Raw genomic sequence first — 24993 nt, forward strand, 5'->3', positions numbered from 1 at the left:
AAAACAATTTGATAAAATTCAACACCAATATATTATTTTTGAAAATTCAGAAAACTAAGAATAGAAGGTAACTTTCTTAAACTGATTTAAAATATCCATGAAAAACCAACATCTAGCGCCATATTTAATGGTGAAAAACTAAATACTTTCCCCATCAGATGAGAAATAAGACAAGGATCTCCACTCCCACCACGTCTATTCAACAATGAATTAGAGGTTCTAGCCATTATAATACAGTAAGTAAAAGAAATAATTGCACACACATAGGAAAGGATGCAATAAAACTATATCATTCACAGAGAACACAGTCATGTAAATGGAAATTCCTAAGTAAGCTATGAAAAAGCTATGAGGACTAAGAAGTGAATTTAGTAAGATCACATGATACACAGTCAATCTAAGAAAATTAGTATGTGTAGTATTTCTATATACTAACAACAAACAATTGGAAAATAAAAAAGAAAATCCTACTCCCATTAGTAACTAAAGACATGAAATACTGAGAAGCGTGTTAATATAATATGCGTTAACGTTGAACACTGAGAACTATAAAGCACTGCTGGGAGAAACTGAAGGAGATCTAAATATACTACGCTCATGCATCAGAAGATTCAATATTAAGATGTCAGTTCTCCCCAAATTTATCTATAGATTGGCCACAATCCCAATCAACATTGTTTGTTGATTGTTTGTTTGTAGAAGGTAAGTTGATTGTAAAACTGAAACGAGAATGTAAATAACCTAGAATGGTCAGAAAAAAATCTTGAAACAGAAAATATCGGAAGGCTCATTACACTTTCCAATTTCAAATAGTATTATAAAGCTACAGTAACAAAGAGATAATTGTATTGGTAAAATGATAATCAATCAAGAGAACAAAAGTTGAGAACACAGAAAGAGACCTTTATATGGCAAATTGATTATCCACCAAAGCTCCCAAAACAATCCAGTGGGGAAAAAAGAATGTCTTTCCCACAAATGGTGTTAAAACAAGTGGGAATTCCATGTAACAAAAAAATAAAAATAAAATAACCATCAACCTCACCTCACATCATACCCCAAAATTAACTGAAAATAGACCATAGCCCTAAATGTACAGCAAAAACTATGAAACTTCTAGAAGAATACACAGGAAAAAAATCTTTGCAACCTTAGGATAGGCAAAGGTTTCTTAGAACACAAAAGCTATGGAATGTGAGGAAATAGTTCTAACATATATAAAGACTCTTAGAGCTTACTACTATTACTAATAATAAATTTAAATAGGTAAAACATTTGAAAATACTCTTCACAAAATAAGACATTCGAATGGCCAAAAAGTCCACAAAAAGATGTTCACTATCTATCATTAGTTATCAGGTAAAAGACATTAGGGCCATAAACAGATACCAATACATATCTACTAGGATAACGAAAATGAAAAAGACTGACAGTAACAAGTATTGGTGAGAATGTGAGGCAAATGAAACTCTCCTATACTACTAATAGGAATGCAAAATGGTACAGCTACTTTGGAAATAGTTTGACAATCTAATACAACTTTGTTTTTTTTTTGAGACAGAATCTCACTCTGTCACCCTGGGTAGAGTACCATGATGTTGTCATAGCTCACAGCAACCTCAAACTCTTGGGCTCAAGAGATCCTTTTGCCTCAGCCTTCCGAGTAGCTAGGACTACAGGCATGTGCCATAACGCCCAGCTAGTTTTTCTACTTTTAGTAAAGATAGGGTCTCATTCTTGCTCAGGCTGGTCTTGAATTCCTGAGCTCAAGCAATCCACCCACCTCAGCCTCCTAGAGTGCTAGGATTATAGGCATGAGCCACCACACCTGGCCAATTTAACATAAATTTAAATATATACACATCATACTACTTAGCAAATTCCACTACCAGTAAAAACTGGGTCAGACACAGTGGCTCATGCCTATAATCCTCGCACTCTGGGAGGCCAAAGTGAGTGGGTTGCTTTAGCTCAGGAGTTCGAGACCCTCCCTAAGCAAGAGTGAGACCCCATGTCTACTAAAAACTAGCCAGGAGTTGGGGCAGGTGCCTATAGTCCCAGCTACCTAGGTGACTGAGGCAAGAGGATTGCTTGAGCCCAGGAGTTTGAGGTTCCTGTGAGCTATGACACCACAGCACTCTACCCATGGCAACAGAGTGAGGTTCTATCTCAAAATAAATTATATACATACAATACACACCATTGCAAAAACTGGAGATGCCCCAGAATGTCCATCCATAGGTAAATGGATAAACTATGGTATATCCATACAACAGACTATGACCCAGCAATAATGAGAAATGCTGAGACCTACAGCAATAAGGGGGAACCTTCAAAGTGGTAGAATTGTAAGCTCCGCGGGTGACTTATGTCAGAAGCACTGCTCAAGATGAAACTACCAGTTCAAAAAATGTACAGGGAACAGAGGAATGTGTTAAATGATACCACAAGGATGCAATCAGAAAAACAAAGACAAACAACCGACCTATTACTCAATAAATAAGTTACAAAGAAAATAAAGTACAAGAGAAACCTACAGATTAAACAAGACTTATCTATCAACCAAATGTTTGGATCCTGATTTGAATGAGGAACTATTTAAAGCAAATTATGAAATAATCAGGGATATTCAAACCCAGATTAGATATTGGATGCTATTAAGGAATTATTGCTAAATTGGCAGAAGGGATAATGGCATTATAATAGTTGTTTCAGCTCCTACCTTTTAAAAAAACAAAATATTTACAAATAGAGTTATAAAACATCTGGGATTTGAATCAAATATCTGATGGTAGGGATGGGGAGGGTGGAGAGTTTTGGGAAAATGGGTGGGATTATGGATAAAACAAGCTTGGCCCTAAATGTATAATTGTTGAAACAGAAGGCTGGTTGCATGAAAGTTCATTAATTAGTCTCACTACTTTGGTATATATTTAAATTTTTCAGTAATAAAAAGTTTCATTAAAGTGCTCCGTGGGGAAAAATTATCTCCACAAATGTTAATTTTTATCAGCCAGGTCTGAAATAATAAGGAGAGTGGGGACCAGCTGAAATCAAACAGTGGGTATAGAACAGACATAATTAAAGCAGAATTACAGCTATGGCAACATCTGTCCCATTTTGTCCAGAACCTAATCCCATCCTGCCAACGGGAATCCAACAGTCTTCAGAGACTGGCTGAGGTGGCCGAGGCTGGGGACAACATTGTATTTCGTAAGTGAAACCCTGGAACTCAGCAATTCTCCTACCTAGGTTTCTATAGAAACCACCAGAGAAATGATATTTCAGAGAGCACAAAGCGTCTCCACTGGCCTCCACCAGCTTTGTTCACACTTGCCCATCAGCATCTCAGATCTAGCCTATCAAAGCGGCACTCGCAGCTCACTTTTAAAATAGGTACAGCTCATTATAAAGCACCTGCTCTCAAATGTTTCCAAGGAAACAGAGGCCCCAAGACACCCCTCTCTAAATTCATTAGCATTTAACACTTCTTAATGAGGCTTAAAAATGGCGAGCTTTAATAACCATCTGCAGGGGGAGGACACCGTCCCCTTTCACATTCAGGTGTAACTGATGGGCTGGCTCAGACTCCCAGAGGATCAGCTTTAAAGGCAATGTTGGGAGCATGATGGGTGTATCAAGGAAGGTCTTCCTTGTCTCTAAACCCTCCCATGGTCACTACCTAAAAATAGCCAGGATAGAGGCCCTGCACTGACCAGCTCAGAAAGCCAGGCTGACCTTGTTTCCTAACTCTCCTCTGAGCATATGCGCACACATGGGGACATACACATACACACCTTGTGTGTCCTCCATCCACACAAACCCATCACCATTCCCTCATGGGTCAGGACTTTTCATGTCTCTGTGTTTTTGTACATTCTTTATGCCTAAAATATCCCACCTTGACTTGCTGCCTAGAAAACTCCTATACATCCTTTAAAACCTTCTGCCAATCAAGCCTCCCAATGTTGCAAACAGAATCATCAACTCCTCCTTCCATCAGTCTTTCCTCAGCCTCCCATGACCACTCCCAGCACATTGCTCTCTGTGGAGACTCAGAGGCTCCTCCCCTTAACCCTGAGCTCAGGGCATTTTCTTCTAGCCCTCAACCACTTGGTCACCCAACTGGCAATTCAGTAAGTATTTGCAGGATCTCCTGGTGACAGCCCCAAGACATTGGAGGGAATGAAGCTGGCCGGTAGGGAGTAGTCTTGTCTGTCTCAGGGCCTCACAGCTCCAACTCCAGGAGTGGGAACTGACTCCTCACAGCCAGGAAACCTCAGCTGAGCAGTTCTCAGCTCCACACAGGTCATGGAACTCAGGGCAGTGAGGGGGCCTCTCCCTGCACCTCCCAGAAACTGTGTGGCAGATATGCCTGAGGCCCTTCCACTGGGTCCCAGCAGAAGCAGAATATGTCCCCCATCGGCAGGCTTCTCAGCTGTGGGACCCACACATGGCTCAAAGAGCTGTCTAGGGCGAAGACTGTGGGGTCCTGCACCAGGGGTTGGGGGCTGAGGGACAGGACTTGCCAAAGGGTAGTAAGTGGGGAGGCATTTCCTAGGGGATCCTGGAGAGTGATAGGAAGTTGACTACTTCTCAGAGGTGTTCTATCACGGCCCTGTCCTCTACTCCATTCTGGGCACACAGTGTTGTCCTCCCCTCTGAGTTGTCTAAGAGACAGTGTCCCAATCCCCATGTCCCAGGGAAAAGGCCCTAGTGGCCCTAGTGGCCCCTCATGCTCAGTATCCCCATTCTCTGCTCCTCAAGATTCTCCATCTGTCAGGAAGGGCTGACTTGCTACCTTCCTCTCTGCCCCAGAGGGTATCTACTAGCTTTCCACATGGGGATTACAGACCCTTGGACAGTTCCTAGGGTGCCCCGGGCCAGAGTTCCCACCATGACATCTAAATTCCTGGTTTAGTCCTCCCACATTCAGAGCAACCACATGTATTTGGGAATAATTAATTCATTTCTCTCTTTTAAAAATTAATCAAAGACACAGACAAATGTATATCTGAGCTTCTGATCAGTCTGAGATGACCCATGTTACTGCAATGGGCTAGAATATCTTCAGCTGGAAAGCACAGACACTTGGTATTCTGGTCAGGTACACTGCCTTGGCTGGGAGAAAGGTACAAACTCTGCTCAGCTTTTAGCAAAACTGAAAACAGTTGCCAGTATAATGAGCTTGTGGAGGGCATGACCCTGTTGTGATCATCATTTGAAAACGTCAAGATGGCAAGGAACTTTACTGAACTGTGTGCCACGCGTCTTGCTAGATGCTTTTTATATAACCTCACTTAACCCTCATGACCACTTTGGGAAGTTGAGATCACCATCCCTGTTGTACAGTTGAGGACACTGAGGCTCAGAGAGGTGAAGTGCCCTGCCCAAGATCCACAGTCAGACGGGGTAAGAGCCCCAGTCACCCCAAATCTGCAGCCTGACATTTACACCTAAACCCTCTGTGCTGTGCACTGCACCAGGTTGCAATGAAGCACAGAATAGCTGTTCAATTAGTGCTTGTTGCATTTGAATTGAATCTGAACATACCCACAGAGAAACTGTCACATTGGAGATTATGAAATTTTAAATTATGGATATAGAACACGAGGGGAAAGAAGAAAAGCAGAAATAGACAATTACACATGTATCTATGTTGCTGATCCTCTCAAGTGAAAAATTTATTTTCCTCACTTCACAATGGAGCCACAAATTAAAATTGGGTTCTAACAATGTAGCCATCCTCAAGGGCAGCCAGACTCTGGAAAGCCTCAGGTGCCCAGGCTGCAACATGGCATTCAAGCACCCCTTCCCAGCATCCCACCCCTCAAAAAGCTATGTAGGGTAATGGACAAAGGCCCAGCCATACTGTGGACAAAGAGGCACTGAACCACACAGAACCACAGTAGGGCAGAAGTTAAAGAAAGTAGGCCATCCCACTCATGGGCCCTCCTGTATCCACATGTTCACGGGCACACACAACCAACTAGCAGAGTCAGGCTTCTTCTTCTCCTTTGGCCCATAAAAAGGATGCAACAAGTAAGAGACCATAGCTAGAAGAGGGTTGTAGCACCTCCAGAAGGACAGTGGCCAGGTCCCAGAGATCCTCTTGAATGGGGATGGGGCAGGCTGCTGTAGGACCCCATTTCCCAATGCTTGTTCCCCATTCTCTACTGCATCTTGGGGCACCTCTGTCTCTCCACTAATTGTCAGTTTCCAATCCTTATATCCCATCTGGCTCCAAACACCTAATTCTATATTCATGAGGCACGCAATAAATGCTGCTGCCTGTTTGAATACTAAGGCACATGGCAGGGCTGATTAGCAAAGACCAAGTGAAGGGTAAAACAGAACACAGTAAACTTCATACCTCAGAACCTATTTATTCCATGGCCAAGGGCAGGAGCTCTGGAAAGAAGGAGACCTTACCTGGCCTGTCTGCCCTATCCCCCAGCCCCATTTCCTTCCCACCCTGCAAAGAGGACAGCTTTCTTCTCTCCCTTGACCTTGCTCCTCCAGCCACGCTACTCCAGCCCACCTCTCTGCACCATCTCCTTCCCCCAGGAAGGAGGTGAGCATGCAACACTACAAACAAGCAAACTAACAAGTGAACCCCAGAGTTAACTGATAATCCCTTCTGGAAGGAAATAAGCAGTGGTATCCAGAACCTGAAAACCATGTATACCATTTGATCAATCTCACATCTAGAAATTTATGCACAGAGATATTTGTCTTAGTTTTGTAATAAAGGAAACACTAGAAATATTAAAATTACTCAACAATAAAGGACTGGTTAAATACATTACGGTATATTGGGTAATTATTAAAAATTATAGAATCCAAAAACTTCTCAACAATATGAGAAATGCTAATGATCTAATATTAAGCTGGGGGAAAAATTATATAAAAATGTAAATATGTATGCATAAAAAACTGGAATGAAGGATACCAACTGTCAATCGTGGCTATGGCTGGGTTGAAAATTAGTGGATTGTCTTCCTCTTTATATTTTCCAAATAGTTGACAAAAAAGCTACATTCCTTTTGTAATCAGACTGAACATCTAAAGAACAGCCCCTCTTACATTCTGAAGTTGTGGGTAGCACTTGAGACTCCAGTTTCCAATCTCCTTTGCCTCTACTCTACATGCTGCTTGTACCCTGTGTCATGGGGGACCCCACCACAGGCCCTCTTACTGGCTCACAGTCCCACTTAGGCCAGGTGACAGACAGAAGAAGAGGGACAGAGCCACTGCAGGCCCACATGGCACCCTGGTTCATATTAGAAGAAGATACCCCTTAAGGTTGAGGCAACCCTACACTAGAGGCATGGCATGGCCAACACAGCATGGGATAAATTCTAGCCCTTATCTACCCCTCAGTGCCTAGGTGCAATGGACTACCTGAATGCCACCATCAACCAAGTTGACCAATTTGCTATTATATGAAAAAGCACATGGAAAATTTAACAAAACAGACCTTTAACAAATCTAAAAGAATTAAAATCACACAAAGTATGTTTTCTGATTATAATAATTAATGTAGAAATTAATGACAGAAAGATATCTGGAAAATCTCTACATACTTGGAAACTAAACAATCACTTCTAAATAACCCATATGTCAAAGAGAAAGTTAAAATAAAGTTAGAAAATCTTTTTAATTTAATTCAAATTAAAATTTGTGGGACATAGATAAAACAGTGCTTAACAGAGGAAAATATATGGCATTAAAATGTTTATAATTTAAAAGATCACAAATCAATGATCTAATGTACCTCCTTGAGAAACTAGGAACAAAAAGAGCAAATTAAATCCAAAGCAAGAAGGAGGAAAAAAAATTAGAATAGAAACTAAGGAAGTTGAAAACAAACAGAAAAAAAAACTGAAAAAAATCAAGATTTCACTGAAATGATCAATAAGATTGATAAATCTCTAGCCACAATGACTATGTGAAAAAAGACACAAATACCATTATCAGGAATGAAAAAGGACATGTCCCCTATTTGATAAATGGTACGGGGAGAACTGGTTAACCTCATGTAAAAGACTAAAACTTGACCCACACCTTTCACCACTTACAAAAATTTACTCAAGATGGATAAAAGATTTAAATCTAAGATATGAAATGCTAAAAATTCTAAAAGAAAGGCTAGGCGGCTGTGGCTCAAGCGGCTAAGGCGCCAGCCACATACACCCGAGCTGTTAAGTTCGAATCTAGCCCGGGTCCGCCAAACAACAGTGACGGCTGCAACCAAAAAATAGCTGGGCGTTGTGGCAGGCGCCGGTAGTCCCAGCTACTTGGGAGGTAAAGGCAAAAGAATGGCTTAAGCCCAGGAGTTGGAGGTTGCTGTGAGCTGTGTGATGCCATAGCACTCTACCCAGGGCAGCAGCTTGAGGCTCTGTCTAAAAAAAAAACTAAAAGAAAGCATGAGAAAAATTCTTGATGATGTCAGCCTAGGGAATGATTTTATGAAGACGGCTTCACAGGCAATTGCAACAATGAAAATAAACAAATGGAACTTAATTAAGCTGAAAAGCTTCTACACAGCTAAGGACACAACAAGTAAAGCAAATGGACAACCTTCAGAATGGGAAAAGATGCACGGCAAATGCATGTTACAAATCTGACAAGGGGCTGATAACTAGAACCTACAGAGAACTCAAATTAATAAAAAAAGAGCAAACAATCCCATCTATCACTGGGTAGGAGATATGAAAACAACCTTCTCTGAAGAAGACAGATGAATGCCCAGCAAACATATGAAAAAAGAGCATCGTCCCTAATCACAAGAGAAATGCAAATCAAAACCACCCTGAGACGTCACTATCCTCTGTAAGAATAACTCACATCACAAAGTCCCAAAGCTGCAGATGCTGGCATGGATGTGGAGAGAAGAGAACACTTTTACTTTTACACTGTTGGTGGGACTGTAAACTAATACAGTCTCTTTGGCAAGTAGTATTAAAAATCTTCAAAGAACTCAAAACAGACCTTCCATTTGATCCCATAATCACATTACTAAGCATCTACCCAAAAGGAAAAAAAAAAAACATTTTATCATAAGGACATTTGCACTAGCTTGTTTATCACAGCTTGATTTACAATCACCAAGATGTAGAAACAACGTAACTGCCCATCAACCCAGGAATGGATTAATAAATTGTGGCATATGTATACCACGGAATACTATTCAGCTGTAAAAAAAAAAAGATGGAGACTTTACATCTTTTGTATTAACCTGGGTGGAACTGAAACACATTCTTCTTAATAAAGTATCACGAGAATGGAAAAGCCAAGTATCCAGTGTATTCAATACTCATATGAAGCCAGTAGATGAACTAATACACGCCCACACAAGAGAAAAACTCAATTCAAGTTGGGGGAAGGGAGGATGGAGAGGGTAACAATATGCTTGTTATTACTTGCATGTTACAAATGCAAGTAATAACAAGCATTTGTGAGGACAAGAAAAGTTGGAACCCTCATATACTGCTGGTAGGAATGCAAAATGGTGCAACCACTTTGGAAAACAGTCTAACAGTTTGTCAAAGGTTTATACAAAGAATTACCATGTGACTTAGCAATTTCATTCCTACATAGAACCAAAAGAAATGAAAACATATGTCCACACAAATATTTATAAAGAAATGATCACAACAGTATTATACATAATATACAAGAAATGGAAACAATGCAAATGTCAATCATCTGGTGAGTGGATAAACAAAATGTGGCATATTGATGCAATGGAATATTATTTGGCCATAGAAAAGAGTGAAAGACTTCTGGCTAACAGTCTGGCATATGAGGAGTTTATACATCAACACTCTGTCCTAACAACAACTAAAAAAAGTGAACAAACTAAATAACTCTACTCAGATCATAAGGAAAGTAAAGCCACAGGGCAAACCACTGTCCTCAAAATTAGAGACACAGTCAGGTAAATACAGATAATCTCAATTTATTGGAGCAAAACCTCCAGGAATTGTGGCAGGGGAAATTGAATGGTAATTAACAAACTATTAGAGGCTCAGTGTGGACAAGTCTGAGAGATTAAAATCTCTGGGGGACCTAGTCATCAGGAGGCCCCCAAAATATTTTTTACCATTAGGAGCTCTACTAGGTTCTCATAGTGAAGGCTGGAGAAAAATCCCCTCATGTTTCTGGCAGAAGGAGAGAAGGAACTACTTTGAAATGCATCACAGCGTCCTGTTCTTAATAAGACCTGCCCTCAGGAGAAACCATCTAACCAAGTATAACCTGCTGAGGTTTTACCACAGCCTACCTGACCTGGTGGGAGGACCACCCAACTCCACTGGGCTTCAGCCTTGCACATTGGAGAGGGGAAATACTCAATGCCAGTCTACTCTAGCCTTCTATGTGGAGAAAGGAAATACCTGACTGCAGTGCACTCTAGCCATTGTGCCCCATCTAAAGGGGAGGAGGAATTGAGAAGAAGCAAGAGTGAAGTTCACAGTCTAGAAACACAGGTTCACTGACAGACCAACCTAGTCACAAGACTATAGAACACTTCCCCTCACCCTCACTCTTTATACCATACTACTAAAAATCCTTCTTACAGCAGTTCTCTTCTCCTTGTACATCTTGTCTGCCTAGCAAGAAAGAATTACAAGGCATATTAAAAGGGAAAAAAAGCAAAAAACAAAACAAACACCACCCCCCACCACCCCCACCACACACACACACACAGTTTGAAGAGAAAGAGCAAGCATCAGAATCAGACTCAGAAATGGCAGGCTATTGGAATCAGACTCAGAATTTAAAGCAACTAAGGGCTCTCATGGACAAAGTCGACATCATGCTAGAACAGATGGGCACTGTAAGCAGAGAAACAGAAATTCCAAGAAAGGACCAAAAAGAACTACTTGAGATCAGAAACACTGTAACAAAAGTGAAGAATGCCTTTTATGGGATTAGTTGACTAGACATGGCTGAGAAAACAATCTTTGAGCTTAAGGATATCTCAATAGAAACAGATCTGGTGTCTGGTGAGGGCACTGTTCCAGGTTTGCAAACAGCCATCTTCTCATTGTATCCTCATATGGCAAAGAAAAAGACTCATCTCTCTCATGTCCCTTTTTAGAAGGGTAACAATCCCATTCTTAAGGGCTCCATCCTCATGAACTAATTACCACCCAAAGGCCCCACCTCCTAATATCAACAAATTAGGGATTAGGGCTGCAACATATGAATGTCAGGGGGACACAAACATTCAGTCAGTCCATAGCACATGTCATTACCCATTTATTTCTAAACCTGTAGATAGAGGTGTCCAACCTTTTTATTCTTCTCTGCCACATATTAGAAGAATCAAAATTTGTTGGGGCCACACATTAAACATATAAACACTAATGAAAATAAGCAAAAAAAAAAAATCCATACATACTTTTCATGATATCCAATGCCATAGGTAAGTGAAAAAAGTCCTCACAAAATCAACACACAGCCTACAAACTGCAGGTTGGACACCTCTTGGAGGTACAACATCAAAAGTGAACCCCTGTGTAAACTATGGACTCTGGGTGATAACGATTTGTTAATGTAGGTTCATCAGTTGTAACAAATGGACCACTCATAATGGGAGAAGCTGTGCATGTGCAGGAACAAAAGTATATGAGAACTCTCTGTACCTTCTGCTGAATTATTTTTGTGAACCTAAAACTCTTCTAAAAAATAAAGTCTAATAAAAAAAAAACAATAAAATAAAGGAATGAAGTCCTGATACAGGCTACAAGGCAAATGAACCTTGAAAACATTATGTTAAATGAAAGAACCCAGTTACAAAAGACACATATTGTATGATTTGTTTGATTCCATTATATAAAATTTTCATAATAGACAAATCTAAAGAGATACACAATAGGTTCATGGTTGCCAGGGGCTGGGAAGATGGGGTGGCTGAGAAAGGATACTGTTTCTTTTTAAAGTGATGAAAATGTTCTATGTTGACTATAGTGATGATTGCCTAACTCGGTATAAACATACTAAAAATCATTGAATTATACACTTTAAATGAGTGAATTATATGGTATGTGAATACAATAGTTCCAAAAGATATTAAATAAGTACTTTAAGTACTTTTAAAGTATATTAAGACAAAAAATAGGGCATCAAGCCCATGATTTTTTAGACACTATTAGTTATGGCAAGGCTAAAATAAGTTTTCAAGTAAAAACACTATGAATCAATAACAAAAAAATTAAATTTTCAAAACCCTCAAGGAGAGAACTTTTCAGTGTATCGTAGAGCTTATTTTAGTAGCAAAATGTATTATAGAGGATTCATAAATTAGAATTATGTAAACACTGTATTTATATAATCATTACAGGCCCAAAGAACCTGCTTTATATTTTCTGATATTTGCTGCTGCATTTTAAAAGGCAAAAGTTATCAAATGGGATGGGTGTTAATGAAAGTCTTGGGACATCAGTCTCTCAGGTGCTATAGGCCTCCAGTCATTACCCACCAGCTTCTTGGCAGCTCATGCATCAGGTTTAAACAGGAGTTCTTTTACTCAGCTCTGGGAAAAGCAGTAGAGGAGGAAATCTGGGCTGGGGACAGATTTTGGAGGTTCTGAATTCTGAGAATCAACTGCCCGCCACTGCCCAAGATTTTTTTTTTTTTTATTAAATCATAGCTGTGTACATTGATATAATCATGGGGCATCATTCACTAGCTTCACAGACCGTTTACCAAGTTTCACATATACCCTTGTAAGATGCACTGCTGGTGTAATCCCACCAATCCCCTTCCCTCCACCCACCTCCCCTCTCCCTCCCCTCCCTTTCCCCCTTCCCCCTATTCTTAGGTTGTAACTGGGTTATAGCTTTCATGTGAAAACCCTAAATTAGTTTCACAGTAGGGCTGAGTACATTGGGTACTTTTCCTTCCATTCTTGAGATACTTTACTAAGAAGAATATGTTCCAGCGCCATCCATGTAAACATGAAAGAGGTAAAGTCACCATCTTTCTTTAAGGCTGCATAATATTCCATGGTGTACATACACCACAATTTATTAATCCATTCGTGGATCGATGGGCACTAGGGCTTCTTCCATGACTTAGCAATTCACTGCCCAAGATTTTGGACATCCAGGAGACCAAAAGGGACTCCTCAGCCACTTGTGAAGGCAGCCAATGAGAATGATAAATCCATCAAACATCAAAAGAAACAGATGTCCTCAGTGGTAAGCTTTGCATTCCCTTCCAGACTGTGAGCTCCTTGAAAATGTGGACTATCTAACTGGATTATGTCATCTCATGCCTTGGGACAACTCCTGGTTTCTGGTGGAGGCTCAGAAAATGTTTATGACATTGATAAATGAAATGCATACTCTTCCTGAAATAGGGAGGGGAGAGTTAGAATAAGACCTGGGTTCAGATTCAAGCCCCTCAGTGGCTACCCACCCCTGCACTGAGAGCTGAATCTTTCAGAATCGGTTTCCTCCTCTATACTGTGAGACAGAAAGGCTACCCTTACAGAGCCTATATTTTCAGACCTAAGGTTGCAGGGCTATGGCCCCCCAGAGCAGGGGCCATCAATGTGCCACTCACAGCCAGGTCCTGACACCAGGCACAGAGCTGCACACAGCAGGGCTGAGTGAGCATGCGAATGCCACAGCAGTCCCATGCAGGCTTCTCCAAAAACAAAGTGCACAGCCCTCACTGACAAATCTTTACAGTCAGGCATTGCTTAACAAGGATACCTTCTGAGAAAAATCACCAAAAACATTCGGTGATTTTGTCGTGGGAACATGATAGTGTGTACAGTATTTAATAAACCTAGACAGTACAATCTATTGCATACTGAGGCTGTATGGTAATGTCTATTGCTCCTAAGCTAGACCTGTACAGTATGTTACCGTACTGAATATCATAGGGAATCAGTAGGCAATAGGAATTTTTCAGCTTTATTATAATCTAGTAAGACCATCATCATATATGTATTGACAGAAACATCATTATATGGTGCATGACTATATTTACATTAAGACCAAAGCTTCGATTGCAACATGAATGCAAAGACCTGCAAAGGTTTGGGTGTCAGACCACCCAGGCAGCCAGCTACAGTGGCTCACACATGAATTCCATCTATCTGGGAGGTTTAGCAGGAAGATTACTTGAGTCCAGGAGTTCGAGGTTGCAGTGAGCTATAATCAAACCACTGCACTCTAGCCCGGGCAACAGAGTGAAACCCCATCTCTTAAATGTAAAAAACACACAGATTCAAGGTCTTACTCCACTACCAACTGGCCATGTGCTGGTATATAACTGAACCCTTCTGAGGCTTAGGGGCCCTGATGGGAAAGGAGATGACAGAGGGTCCAGTCTGCCTCCCCGGGCCACCATAAGGAAATGAGCTATCACACACAGAGTCAGAGGAACAATGCTCACTGGTGGCAGGTGTGGTCACTGGTACCAAATGGGGCTCTAGAGATCATTCAGTGCCCAAGCACTAACCCCCACTTGACATATGGGGAAATGGGAGTCCAGGAAAGACAGGAAATAGCCCTAAGCCCCACCCAGGGAGGGGACTTGGGCCCTTCCTGTCCCCCTCTTTCTGCTTTCGTTAGGCTCATACTCTAATCTGCATAAAAGGTTTGGTTTGTAGCAAAGCTTAGTCAGAGCTGTAGAAAGTACAAAGAGTCCAAATAAAAAGACTTTTTAATATAAAATGGATGAAAGAGACAAATGGAGAGTAATCAAAATCTCATTAGGGCAAATAAGCAACCTGCCTACAATGCCACAGAAACTGATGGCACTTAGAACCAAGTAGGAGAAGCTGAAGCTTTCAGACAGCTAACCTCACAGGAATGCAAATGTCAAGGATGCTCCTACCCACATGGGCAGACACCCTGCAAAAAAACCACCCAGGATTCTCACCTAGACACCCAAACCACAGCCCCTAAGGCTATGATTCCCAATTCTGGCAATACCTTAGAATCACCTGGAAAGTTTTCAAAAATCTCAATGCCTTAGCCATCCAGGCAGCAATAGTTCTGATCATTGTCCTAGGTGACTTAGTCCAGGCCAGCAACCACCCTAGTATTACTCCCACCCAGGATACACTCAGACTCCAAGAAGTAGGCTCACAGTAGGGGCAAGAGGTGAACAAATCAATGGATTACAGCTCAGCTCCTTCTTCAGTTGGGTGGGCTAATTAGTCGAAGGGACTTTTAAAATTGGTCTTGATTAGAGCTATCAATCATGCAACAGGCCTACTATATGCTCAGCACTATGCCAGACACTGGGAACGTGGCAACAAAAGAGACAAAGTTCCTCCCTCAGGGAGCCTACAGTCTACTGGGATACTGCAGCACACCCAGGGAGAGGCTGGCATAAGAGAAGGCAAACTGAGGACCCACATGGGCCCCAGGGTAAGCCACTTGTTCCAAAGCCCCATGCAGGTGCTTGCAGAGGGTCTGGGACACAGCTCAAATAGGGGGCAAAAACAAAAACAAAAAACAAAAAACTTAAGATCTGAAAGTCAAGATGTCCCTTTATAAATTTAAAAAAAAGAGAGAAGATGTAGAACACGCATGAAATATTGATGATTCATGTCAAAGCAACACCAGAGTGTGCTGGAGGAAAAGTGAGATGGCCTGTCAGAGCCGATTTTATCATGAGAACCCCAATGCCAGTAGAGAATCAGGGTTTAGAGGATCGACAGGGCCCAGAAGAGCAAAGGCAGCAAATCTGAATGCATCTGCAACTCTCCTTCTCAGGGGTTCAGCAGGAGCTCAACATCAAAAGAGCCACTTGGGCCCCCAGCCTGCCTGATGTCAACCCTGCACACGGAAAGGAAGAAGAACTGGGGCAGAGTCAAAGCTCCCCAGCTCCGGGAGCCACACGTCCTAGATTTTTCAGAGCTGCTCCAATTTCCAGTGCTCAATCTTACCTTAACAGAGAGGTAATTTGCTGAGACTGGGGTTCCATAGTTTAGTCCTACAAAAAAGGTGATTTGCTAAATATGTGATATGAGGCCTGGTGCCGTGGCTCACGTGTGTAATCCCAGCACTCTGGGAGGCTGAGGTAGGCAGGTCACCTGAGCTCATGAGTTCGAGACCAGCCTGAGCTAGACAGAGATCCTGTCTCTAAAAATAGCCAAGTATGGTGGTGGGCACCTTTAGTCTCAGCTACTCAGGAAACTGAGGCAAGAGAATCACTTGAGCCCAAGAGTCTGAGGTTGCTGTGAGCTATGACACCATGGTACTCTACGAGGGGTGACAAAGCGAGACTCTGTCTCAAAAAAAAAAAAAAAAGAAATATATATATATATATACACACATACATGCAATATGATGTTTAAGCCTCTATACAAGTTTTCAACAAATTTGATTCATGATACAAAAAGAGAAATTCCTTTTATCATCTGTCCTAACTTTAGACTCAAAATATATAATCATCTTAAAGTGAATTTGAAGATGACTATCTTGGAATATTTCCCACAGTGCTGGTGGGCCCTGGAAAACTGGTCCATGTCTGGGAATTCTCCTGCAACTCTATAGCTCCCATTCCATTCTGGGCACAGGGCAAGGGCACTGCAAGGCTAGAAATCAGGGAGGCTAGTAACTCTCATCTACCAAATACAGGGAGGGAGCACAAGAGCTCACCCTTGGCCAAGAACTACAGCGCCTAGGCCTCCACACTGTACCTCATCTCATGCAGACTCTCCTAAGAGAGAGCCCCCCTCTCACGGGGCTTCATCCGTGAATGAAGTGACCAGCCACAACTGAAGTGTAGCTAGCTGTCACCTTCCATTTGTTGGAGCAGCTACTCCCACCAACACTGTGGACAGGTGGGTTCTCCTCTTCATCACAGTGACAGTGGGAGCTGGCCCCACCCCTTCACTCCAGGTCACCCTGACAGCCTGTTATGGTCCATATCCTATGGGGAACAGAGACAACTTGACCCAGCTCCCAGCACAGACATCCGTGAATGAAGGTGCTCACAGGCAAGTCAGCTGGCCAGAAGCTATCCCTATCACTGAAGCAGGCCAACTAAGGGTTAAGACCAAGGGAGCTCGCATGAGAGAATCAAGTGACTTCTAAGTTCAGAGCCCTTTGGGCCCTGGCTTCTCAAAGTAGTCCATACACCATCTTCTTCATCTCCTGGGAGCTTTTTAGAAATGCAGAATCTCAGCCAGTGGGTTGAGCAGTGGCTCACGCCTAGAATCCTAGGACAGACTGCTTGAGCTCAGGAGTTTGAGACTAGCCTGGGTAAGAGCAAGACCCCATCTCTACTAAAAACAGAAAAATTAGCTGGGTGTTGCAGTGGGCACCCGTAGTCCCAGCTACTTGAAAGGCTGAGGTAGAATAATCACCTGAATCCAGGAGTTTGAGGTTGCCGTGAGCTATGAGGCCATAGCACTCTAGCATGGGTTAGTGAGACTCTGTCTCAAAAAAAAAGAAAAGAAATGCAGCGTCTCATTTCCATGTCAGACCTGATAATACATTATCTGCACCCCAATAAGAACTCCAGGTGCTTTCCTTAGGTGTGAGTTTGAAAAACTCTACTTTGGCGATATCTTCATTCTATCCCTTTACTATACCAATGGGAAATTGTGAATTAGAGAAGCTTTTGCCTATGGGATGTGCCTGAGACCTCTGGTTGAATGAGTGGTAGAAGGATGGCATGGGCCCAGATCTCCTGAAGCTCAGAGGGGCTTCTGGAGAGAGTGACTTCCACAGTACCATAAAGATCAGACTGAAGACATCCTGAGTGCAGACCACAGCCTTGTTTGAGCAGACTGCTGGAAGAAAGAAGAGTCAGAAAACTGCACCAGAGGCATTAAGCCAGCTCCAAATAAGCAAGCTTAGCTGGCTCATGCAGAACACATCCTGCTGACCTGCTGGAAATGAAGTCAGGCACTTTGCATTGATGAGCCGTGCCCCAAGCATCAAGCCGGAGGCAGAGGAGATACCAGCCAGAGAAAGAAGAGAGGGGAGCCAAACAGCCCATTTGCTATAATGAATTGGGTTGGCAAGGAGAAGTCCAGAATCCCAACATTTATCATTTGGCTGGATTTAAGGAATCATAAAATCTTGTGACTGGAAAGCAGTTTAAAAGTATCTGTTCCAACTACTCATCAGACCCCAAACCCTGTGATCCCAGTGAGAGGCTATCTGGCCTCACTATCATCCTCCAGTGATAGCCTCACTAGCTTCAGTGCTTTACAGCAGAAACCTACTCCTTACCTGACTCACTTTGAACCAGCAATTTGAGTTCTGAGACTCAAGCTTAAGGAACAAATCCCAAATATGTGGAAAGCTATATGTGCAAAGTTATTTCTACAGAAAAATGTATAATACAGTAAATCTTGATAGCTTAGAGATAGTAATAAGAGAGATAAACGACTTATACAGTCTTGACTGAAGAACAGTTCTCCGTCTGTAAAAGGCACTCTCTGAGCAAACAGTTTCTGCAAGGATATACAGAATAGGAGTTTTCTGACTCTTATTCCTCCAAGCAGTCTGCTTAAACATGGGTGTGGTCTGGACCCAGGATGTCTGCAGTCTGACTTTTATGGTACTGTGGGGGTTGGTCTCTCCAACGTGACAGAAGTCAGAACCAGAGCTCTCTATGTCAAGGGTCAGATATAAATATTTCTGGATTTGTGGGCCATGTGGTCTCTGTTGCAACTACTCAACTCTTCTACTATAGTGTGAAAGCAGCAAAAGATGATATGTAAATGAGTGTGTATGAATATGTTCCAATAAAACTTTATTCAGAAAAATAGATGGAAAGCTGGATTTAACCTCAGACTGTAGTTTGCTGATCCCTGATCTCTACTCTCACACTAATTTGTTTTGAATGGCAAAAAGTTTTTTTTTTTTTGAAATATCCTACATCTTCTACATGTACAGTGGTTCTCAACCTGTGGGTTGCAAACTCATTAAAGGTTGAACAACCCTTTCACAGGGGTTGCCTAAATATATCCTGCACGTCAGATATTTACATTACAATTCATAACAGTAACAAAATTACAGTTATGAAGTAGCAACGAAAATACTTTTATGGTTGGGGGTCACCATAACATGAAGAACTGTATTAAAGGGTCACGGCATTAGGAAGGTTGAGAACCACTGACATAGAACAGGGAAATGGTTTAGTAAGTTATTCATTCATCTGATTCATTCAATCCACAGTTATTTATTGAGTGCCTGCCTATGTAAGACCCTGCACTGAGTACTGTTGATAAGGCAGTGAGAGAGTTAGGAAGGCATACTGACTTAAAAGTAATATTACCAAAAATTTTATAAGGAATACCTTTATAATGCTATGTGAAAATCAAAATAAAAATTGTGCAGAAAAATAAGAACAGTGTTTTTATTTAAGAAAAACACAGGGGAAAAGAACAATAAGAGAAAAATATAAAAACATTACAACCCCCACAGTACCATAAAGGTCAGACTGTAGGCACATTTACTTTTAACTGCTTGGACTACCCTCCTCTCTCTTTCCCTGAATTTTCCAATTTTGTCATATGATTACGTATTATTTTTAAAACAAAACACTTCTTCCCCATTGCATTTTGAAGGGGGAGCTTGTCTTGATTTTAAGCTAAGGTCTGTGTCTCTCCTGTTTCCACCTGCAGTTCCCACTGCTGTCCCTGAGGGCAGTCAAAAAAAGCCAAGCGGCTTGCTTCTGGATGTTTGTACACGTGCCCAGGCTGGGCTGCAGATTTCAGCACCTGGGACAGAGTCACAAACTCCATGGGAGCCCACAGGGCTCAGAAGTGAGCAACCAGAGGTTAGAAGTCCCTGGAGGACAAGAACTGTGCTCCTGCTGAGTCCATATGAGACACCTGGGCAACACCTGTCAAAACAGCAGAGTTTTGTCCCCCCTGAGCCTGCTTGATGCAAATGGAACTTGCCCAGTGACCCGGCAGGGGAGGATTGTTGGTAAAAAAAGAAGTGAAAACAAATATTGCACAGATCCCTTTACCCACGTTATTAGCTTGGGAGAGACTCGCAAACATGCCAATACCAGTCACAGCAACATCTGCTTCTAATTGCTTCTCCCCCAGCATTTGCAGAGCTCGTCAGCTGGCATCTGCCCTAGGAAGAAATCCGATATTTTTAACAAACTCTTAAATCAGATGGCATCCTTGGTGAGTACTTTCTTTCATGTTTGGTCTTTGAGGCTAAAAACTGTGAGTGTACCCTTAAGGGACGTAGCTATCAGGAGGGTGGGGTGATCAGGAGTTCAAATGGTATGACTAAGAGTTTCCGATTTGTACACAATGTTCAAATATTGTCTTATCATATATTTATACCTAAATATAAAATATTCTTCTGTTTTTAAAAATTCTACTGTGTCTACTTCTTTATGGGTATTTTTCCTCTCTCTTCCAAATATTTTTGTAAAAAGTTTCTTTGTAAAAGAAAAACATTTAAAAAAAAAAAAAACAACAGTACATCTGTGTTCCTGCTTGTGAAATACTTTACGCAAGATCTCATCTATGGATAAAACTCTCCATTTTCTGTAAAGAAAAGGGTCTCTGTTTTTAGGCTCTCCTCAAAAACCCAGCTGCCCTTTCCAACTGCTTGTTGGGAAAAAGAAAACTATTTTGAAATTTCCTATTATCTCCAAAGCAAGGAAATGGTTTTATAAGTTAAAGTATTCATTCATCTGAGTGATTTAATCCGTAGGTATTCATTGAGTGCCTGCTTACTGGAGGCCAGTCTGAAGCATGAAGGTGAATCTGGAACCTAGGTCTTACAGGCCGTCTCCCCTTCTTCCTCCAGACCACTTTAATAGCCTCTGCTCAGTATAGACCTGCCTAGAGGCCATGTCTGTCCAGGACTGATGCTTACAAACCTTTGTTTCTCTCTACTATTAACCAAAACCAAAACACAAAGCACTGAAAGTCTCTCTGTCCAGACCCATTTGGGGCCTGGAACCCACATCTAGCTAGTCAAGCCCATCTGGTCTCTTGTCCCTGCACATATCCCACACTCACACCCCCTATATTTACAAACTCTACATAATAGCCTTCCTCCATTCACTCATTCAGTCAACCACAATTTATCAAGTGCCTGTTATGTGCCAGACACTGTTCTAGAAGCCAGATGACAGCAGCAAACAGACAAAAATCCCTTCTCTCAAAGAGCTTACATGAGGGTAGAGGGAAAGAGGAAAACGAGTGAACACATAAAATCCATAGAACACCAAGTGATAAATGCTGTGGAGAAAAACAGTTGCAGAGGGGACTAGTCAATGTTCAGGGATGGCAACATTTCCTCAGTGGAAAGACAACATTTGAGCAGAGCCTGGTAGGGGGAAGGAGCTAGCCTCTGCACAGAGGAAGCAACAAGTGCAGAGGCCCTGAGGCAGGAATGTGCTGGTGTGTTCTAAGAAAGTCAAGGAGGTTAGCAGGGCTGGGGGCAGTGAGGGAGGCTCACTGAGGCTTTGTGGACCATCACAGAGACCCTGGCTTTGACTATGAGTGAGATCAGAGCCTGGAGGATTCTGACCAGAGAAGTGACATATCTGAGTTATACAATAACAAACCACTCTGGCTGCTGTGGTAAGAACAAGAGGGAAAGAAAGAGATCAGAATGGGAAATACTGCAATTATTCCAACCAGAGACAACAGCCAGAGCTACAGCAGTGGATACGGAAAAGTATCTGCTGATGATTTGGGCGTGGAAGTATATCAAGAATAGAGACAGAGCTGGTTCTGGTGTTTCTGGCCTGAGCAGCCTGAAGGATGGAGTTCCCACTTATGAAGTGAGGATGGCGACTGCAGTAGAAATTTGTGAGAAAGGGTGGGAGTGGAAATCAGCACTGGCCTTTAAGCCCCCAAGGGAATAACTCCTCTAAGAAGCCTCCAGCAGTGAGCTCAAAGTACTCAGCCCCTCTGAATAACAGCCCCTCCCCTCCTCTCTCCCCTGAGGCACACACACGCAGTACTTCTCTGCACCAGAACTCTCTGTGCCCATACAATACTCCCTTGAGCAACCCAAGGCTGATTTGTTTTGTATCATCTGGAAGGATCTGTACACAGTAGGTGTTCAACAAATATTTTTAGTAATGGGCTTCACAGGATTGCACCTATCATGTTTTAATAGTCTGACAATTCAAGAATGTTCTTTCAAAATATCTAAAATTTATGCTTAGCACTGATTAAATATTAAGTGGTAATTATTCCATCTCAAGAGTCCCATATAGATGCTGGCCTGCCCCTAATTTTTCAAATTGTCAAGGCCAGCTCTCCCACAGAAAGTCCAACCTAGAAAGATGGGTGTTACCTTGCCGGTCCTTATGTCCCAGGCTTTCATTTCAGAGCTGAAGCCTCCACATAAAAAAATGCTGTGATCTCTTGGATGAAACTTCAAGGTGGTGATCCTAAAATCACTTTTACCACTAAATAGCTGTGTTCCTACAATATAAAAGGGGAAGAGAGGGTTAGAAAAGACTTAGATCACAAAATAAATATCTTAAAACTAAGATACCGGGGTGGCGCCTGTGGCTCAGGGAGTAGGGTGCCGGTCCTATATGCCAGAAGTGGCGGGTTCAAACTCAGCCCCGGCCAAAAAAAAAAAATAAATAATAAAACTAAGATACCATCTAGTATGGTGATGTGGGCAAACAGCCTACCTGGGCCTGATGTGACCTGGTGAAGACTTTCTAAAAACACAAGAGCAGGGCGGCGCCTGTGGCTTAAAGGAGCAGGGTGCCGGCCCCATAAACAAGAGGTGGAGGGTTCAAACCCAGCCTCGGCCAAAACCAAAAAACAAACAAACAAACAAAACACAAGAGCAGCAGCAGCAGTGGCAGCAGCATTTGCCTTCATTCACTCCCTGGCCAGCCTCACCCTTGACTAGCTGAATAGCCATCTTCCCCAAGATGGCTGGATCCACAAATACTACCTTTTCTGTGCTCTGTAAGCATTACACATATTAACTCACTTAAACTATACAAGGACCCTAAGCCTAGTTTACAGCTGAGAACAATAAGTCCCAAGGAAATTATGTAACATTACCAAGGCTACATAGTTAATATACCCTGTTTCCCCGAAAATAAGACAGTGTCTTATTTTAAGGTGTGCTCCCAAAGATGCGCTAGGTCTTATTTTCAGGGGACGTCTTATCTTTCCTGTAAGTAGGTCTTATTTTCGGAGGATGTCTTATTTTCGGGGAAACGGGGTAGTAGATTATTTATCTGGGAGTCTAAAAGGCAAAATCAGGATTACTCCAAGGTGATATTTTTCAGAATAAGCCATCTTACAATAAGGGATAAATAGTTTGCTATGGATTGCAGTGGTGTCCAACCTGTGGCCCATGGGCCTCATGCTGATTTTGTGAGGTCTGTGGTGTTGGATATCACGAAAAGTATGCATGGACCTCCTTTTGCTAATTAGCTGTCATTAGTGTTTGTGTAGTTAATGTGTGGCCCAGGATAGCTATTATTCTTCCAATGTGCAGCAGAGAAAAAACAAGTTGGACACCCCTACTATAGAATATAGCAGGTGAAGGTGACTCATACACTGGGTGATTAAGAGGGGCCATCACAGCAGCCCAATAGCCATAGAATGGACAGGTCAAGATCTCCTTGGCTCTGTAGGACTAGAGAGTCCCTGGCCTTTACATATCTGTCCTAAACTCTTGTCAAGCACTTATATGCTTGTGGTAAATGTCAGTGTGTGTACCTATACACGCACAGGCACACAGACACATATGGTGTAAAAAATGTCTTTTTTTTTTAATCACCATTATTTTTTAGAGGTAAGCTGTATAACCTTCAGAAATGTCAGTCATCTGGAGCAGGACAAAGCTGGAGTTCCTTCCCCTCCCCCAAACTACCTCTGTGCCCCAGAGCACCAATAGGTGTTCTCATCTGCTCACAATTAACCCACCTGAAACTGCATGGAGCCAGCCTGAAGGGGGCTCTTGCTGCAGAAGAGTCCCAGTGCTATCCCTGTCATGTCCCCCACACTAGGGATAGCATCTGGCATATGCCAGATTTTCCACTTCCATCCACCAATGATGCAGGAGGATGAGGAGACAGACGGCTCCCCCAGTAGAGAGAATGGAGACTGCCCTAGGCCCATGAAAACCCCTTCCCTGAACTGAGGGCAGTGGGTAGCTTAGGGACACAGAAAGCTGGTGACCAAGAAGGAGACCAACAAGACACCAGACCTTGAGCATCATTTCCTCCTATGGGAACCTGAGAAGCAGTGTTTCTCAATTTTCAATTCAGAAAGCACTAAAGGTTGCTCTGCTTTGTGTTCAGCGACCCCCTACAAATTTAGTTAAGTGCTCTACTATCTCCCAGGTGGGGAAGGAAAGTCATGATCAGTTCTCAAAAAAGTCATAGTGAAGACTCCTTAGATCCAGTCTGCCTAGAGCCAAACTCATCCAACAGTATGCCCCGCTGCTCCATCAATAAAAACCCTTAAGCACACATCACCTACATAAGAATAGTTAATTAGTTATACAGCATGCCACTGTGCAAATATATTATGAACATTTTTTAAATGCCAAAAATAGAACATTTTAAAGGATGCTATTCCATTTACAAAGAGTAACAACAAATCTCTTTGAAATCATTTAAAATCATATGAGCAACCAGACTGAACATATTTCTTAAATGTAGGGAGCTTTTTGTGATTCAGTGATTTGAAAGTAGTCTGTCTATAGGTTCAGTTTATCCACTGCACTCTGTCAAATCTGACAAAGTTTCTCCCCAGAGGTGTGTGGACCCAGATGGAATATGCTCACCATTGGCCACAAGGGAGACATTTTCCACTTCCATCCACCAATGATGCAAAGGACTTGGTGAATATTTTGCTAGCAAAGCTCCATTTCCCCCAAAGTCAAATAAGGGCTTCTGCAACTAATCAGAAGGTATTATTGCATTCTCTATTTTTAACAACCCAGCTCAAAAGCCACCAAAAATTTCATTTAAAGGATTTTAAAACAGATTGGAAAAACACTATTTCCAAATTTTTTAGAAAGCAAT

General features: G+C 42.1%; 1 protein-coding gene across 6 annotated transcripts in view; it reads right to left on the reverse strand.

Moving 5' to 3' along the window:
* The window catches only part of WDR25 (WD repeat domain 25), a 183905-nt gene that overhangs the window by 14295 nt on the left and 144617 nt on the right, over positions 1 to 24993 (reverse strand). For all 6 annotated transcript variants that reach the window (XM_053601659.1, XM_053601662.1, XM_053601661.1 and 3 more), the window contains exon 4: positions 22281 to 22411. In XM_053601659.1, the coding sequence (XP_053457634.1) occupies positions 22281 to 22411 (131 nt within the window). The remainder of the gene's footprint in view (positions 1 to 22280; positions 22412 to 24993) is intronic.

This window comes from Nycticebus coucang, chromosome 9 (assembly GCF_027406575.1).
Source record: "Nycticebus coucang isolate mNycCou1 chromosome 9, mNycCou1.pri, whole genome shotgun sequence".
Taxonomy (NCBI): Eukaryota; Metazoa; Chordata; class Mammalia; order Primates; family Lorisidae; genus Nycticebus; species Nycticebus coucang.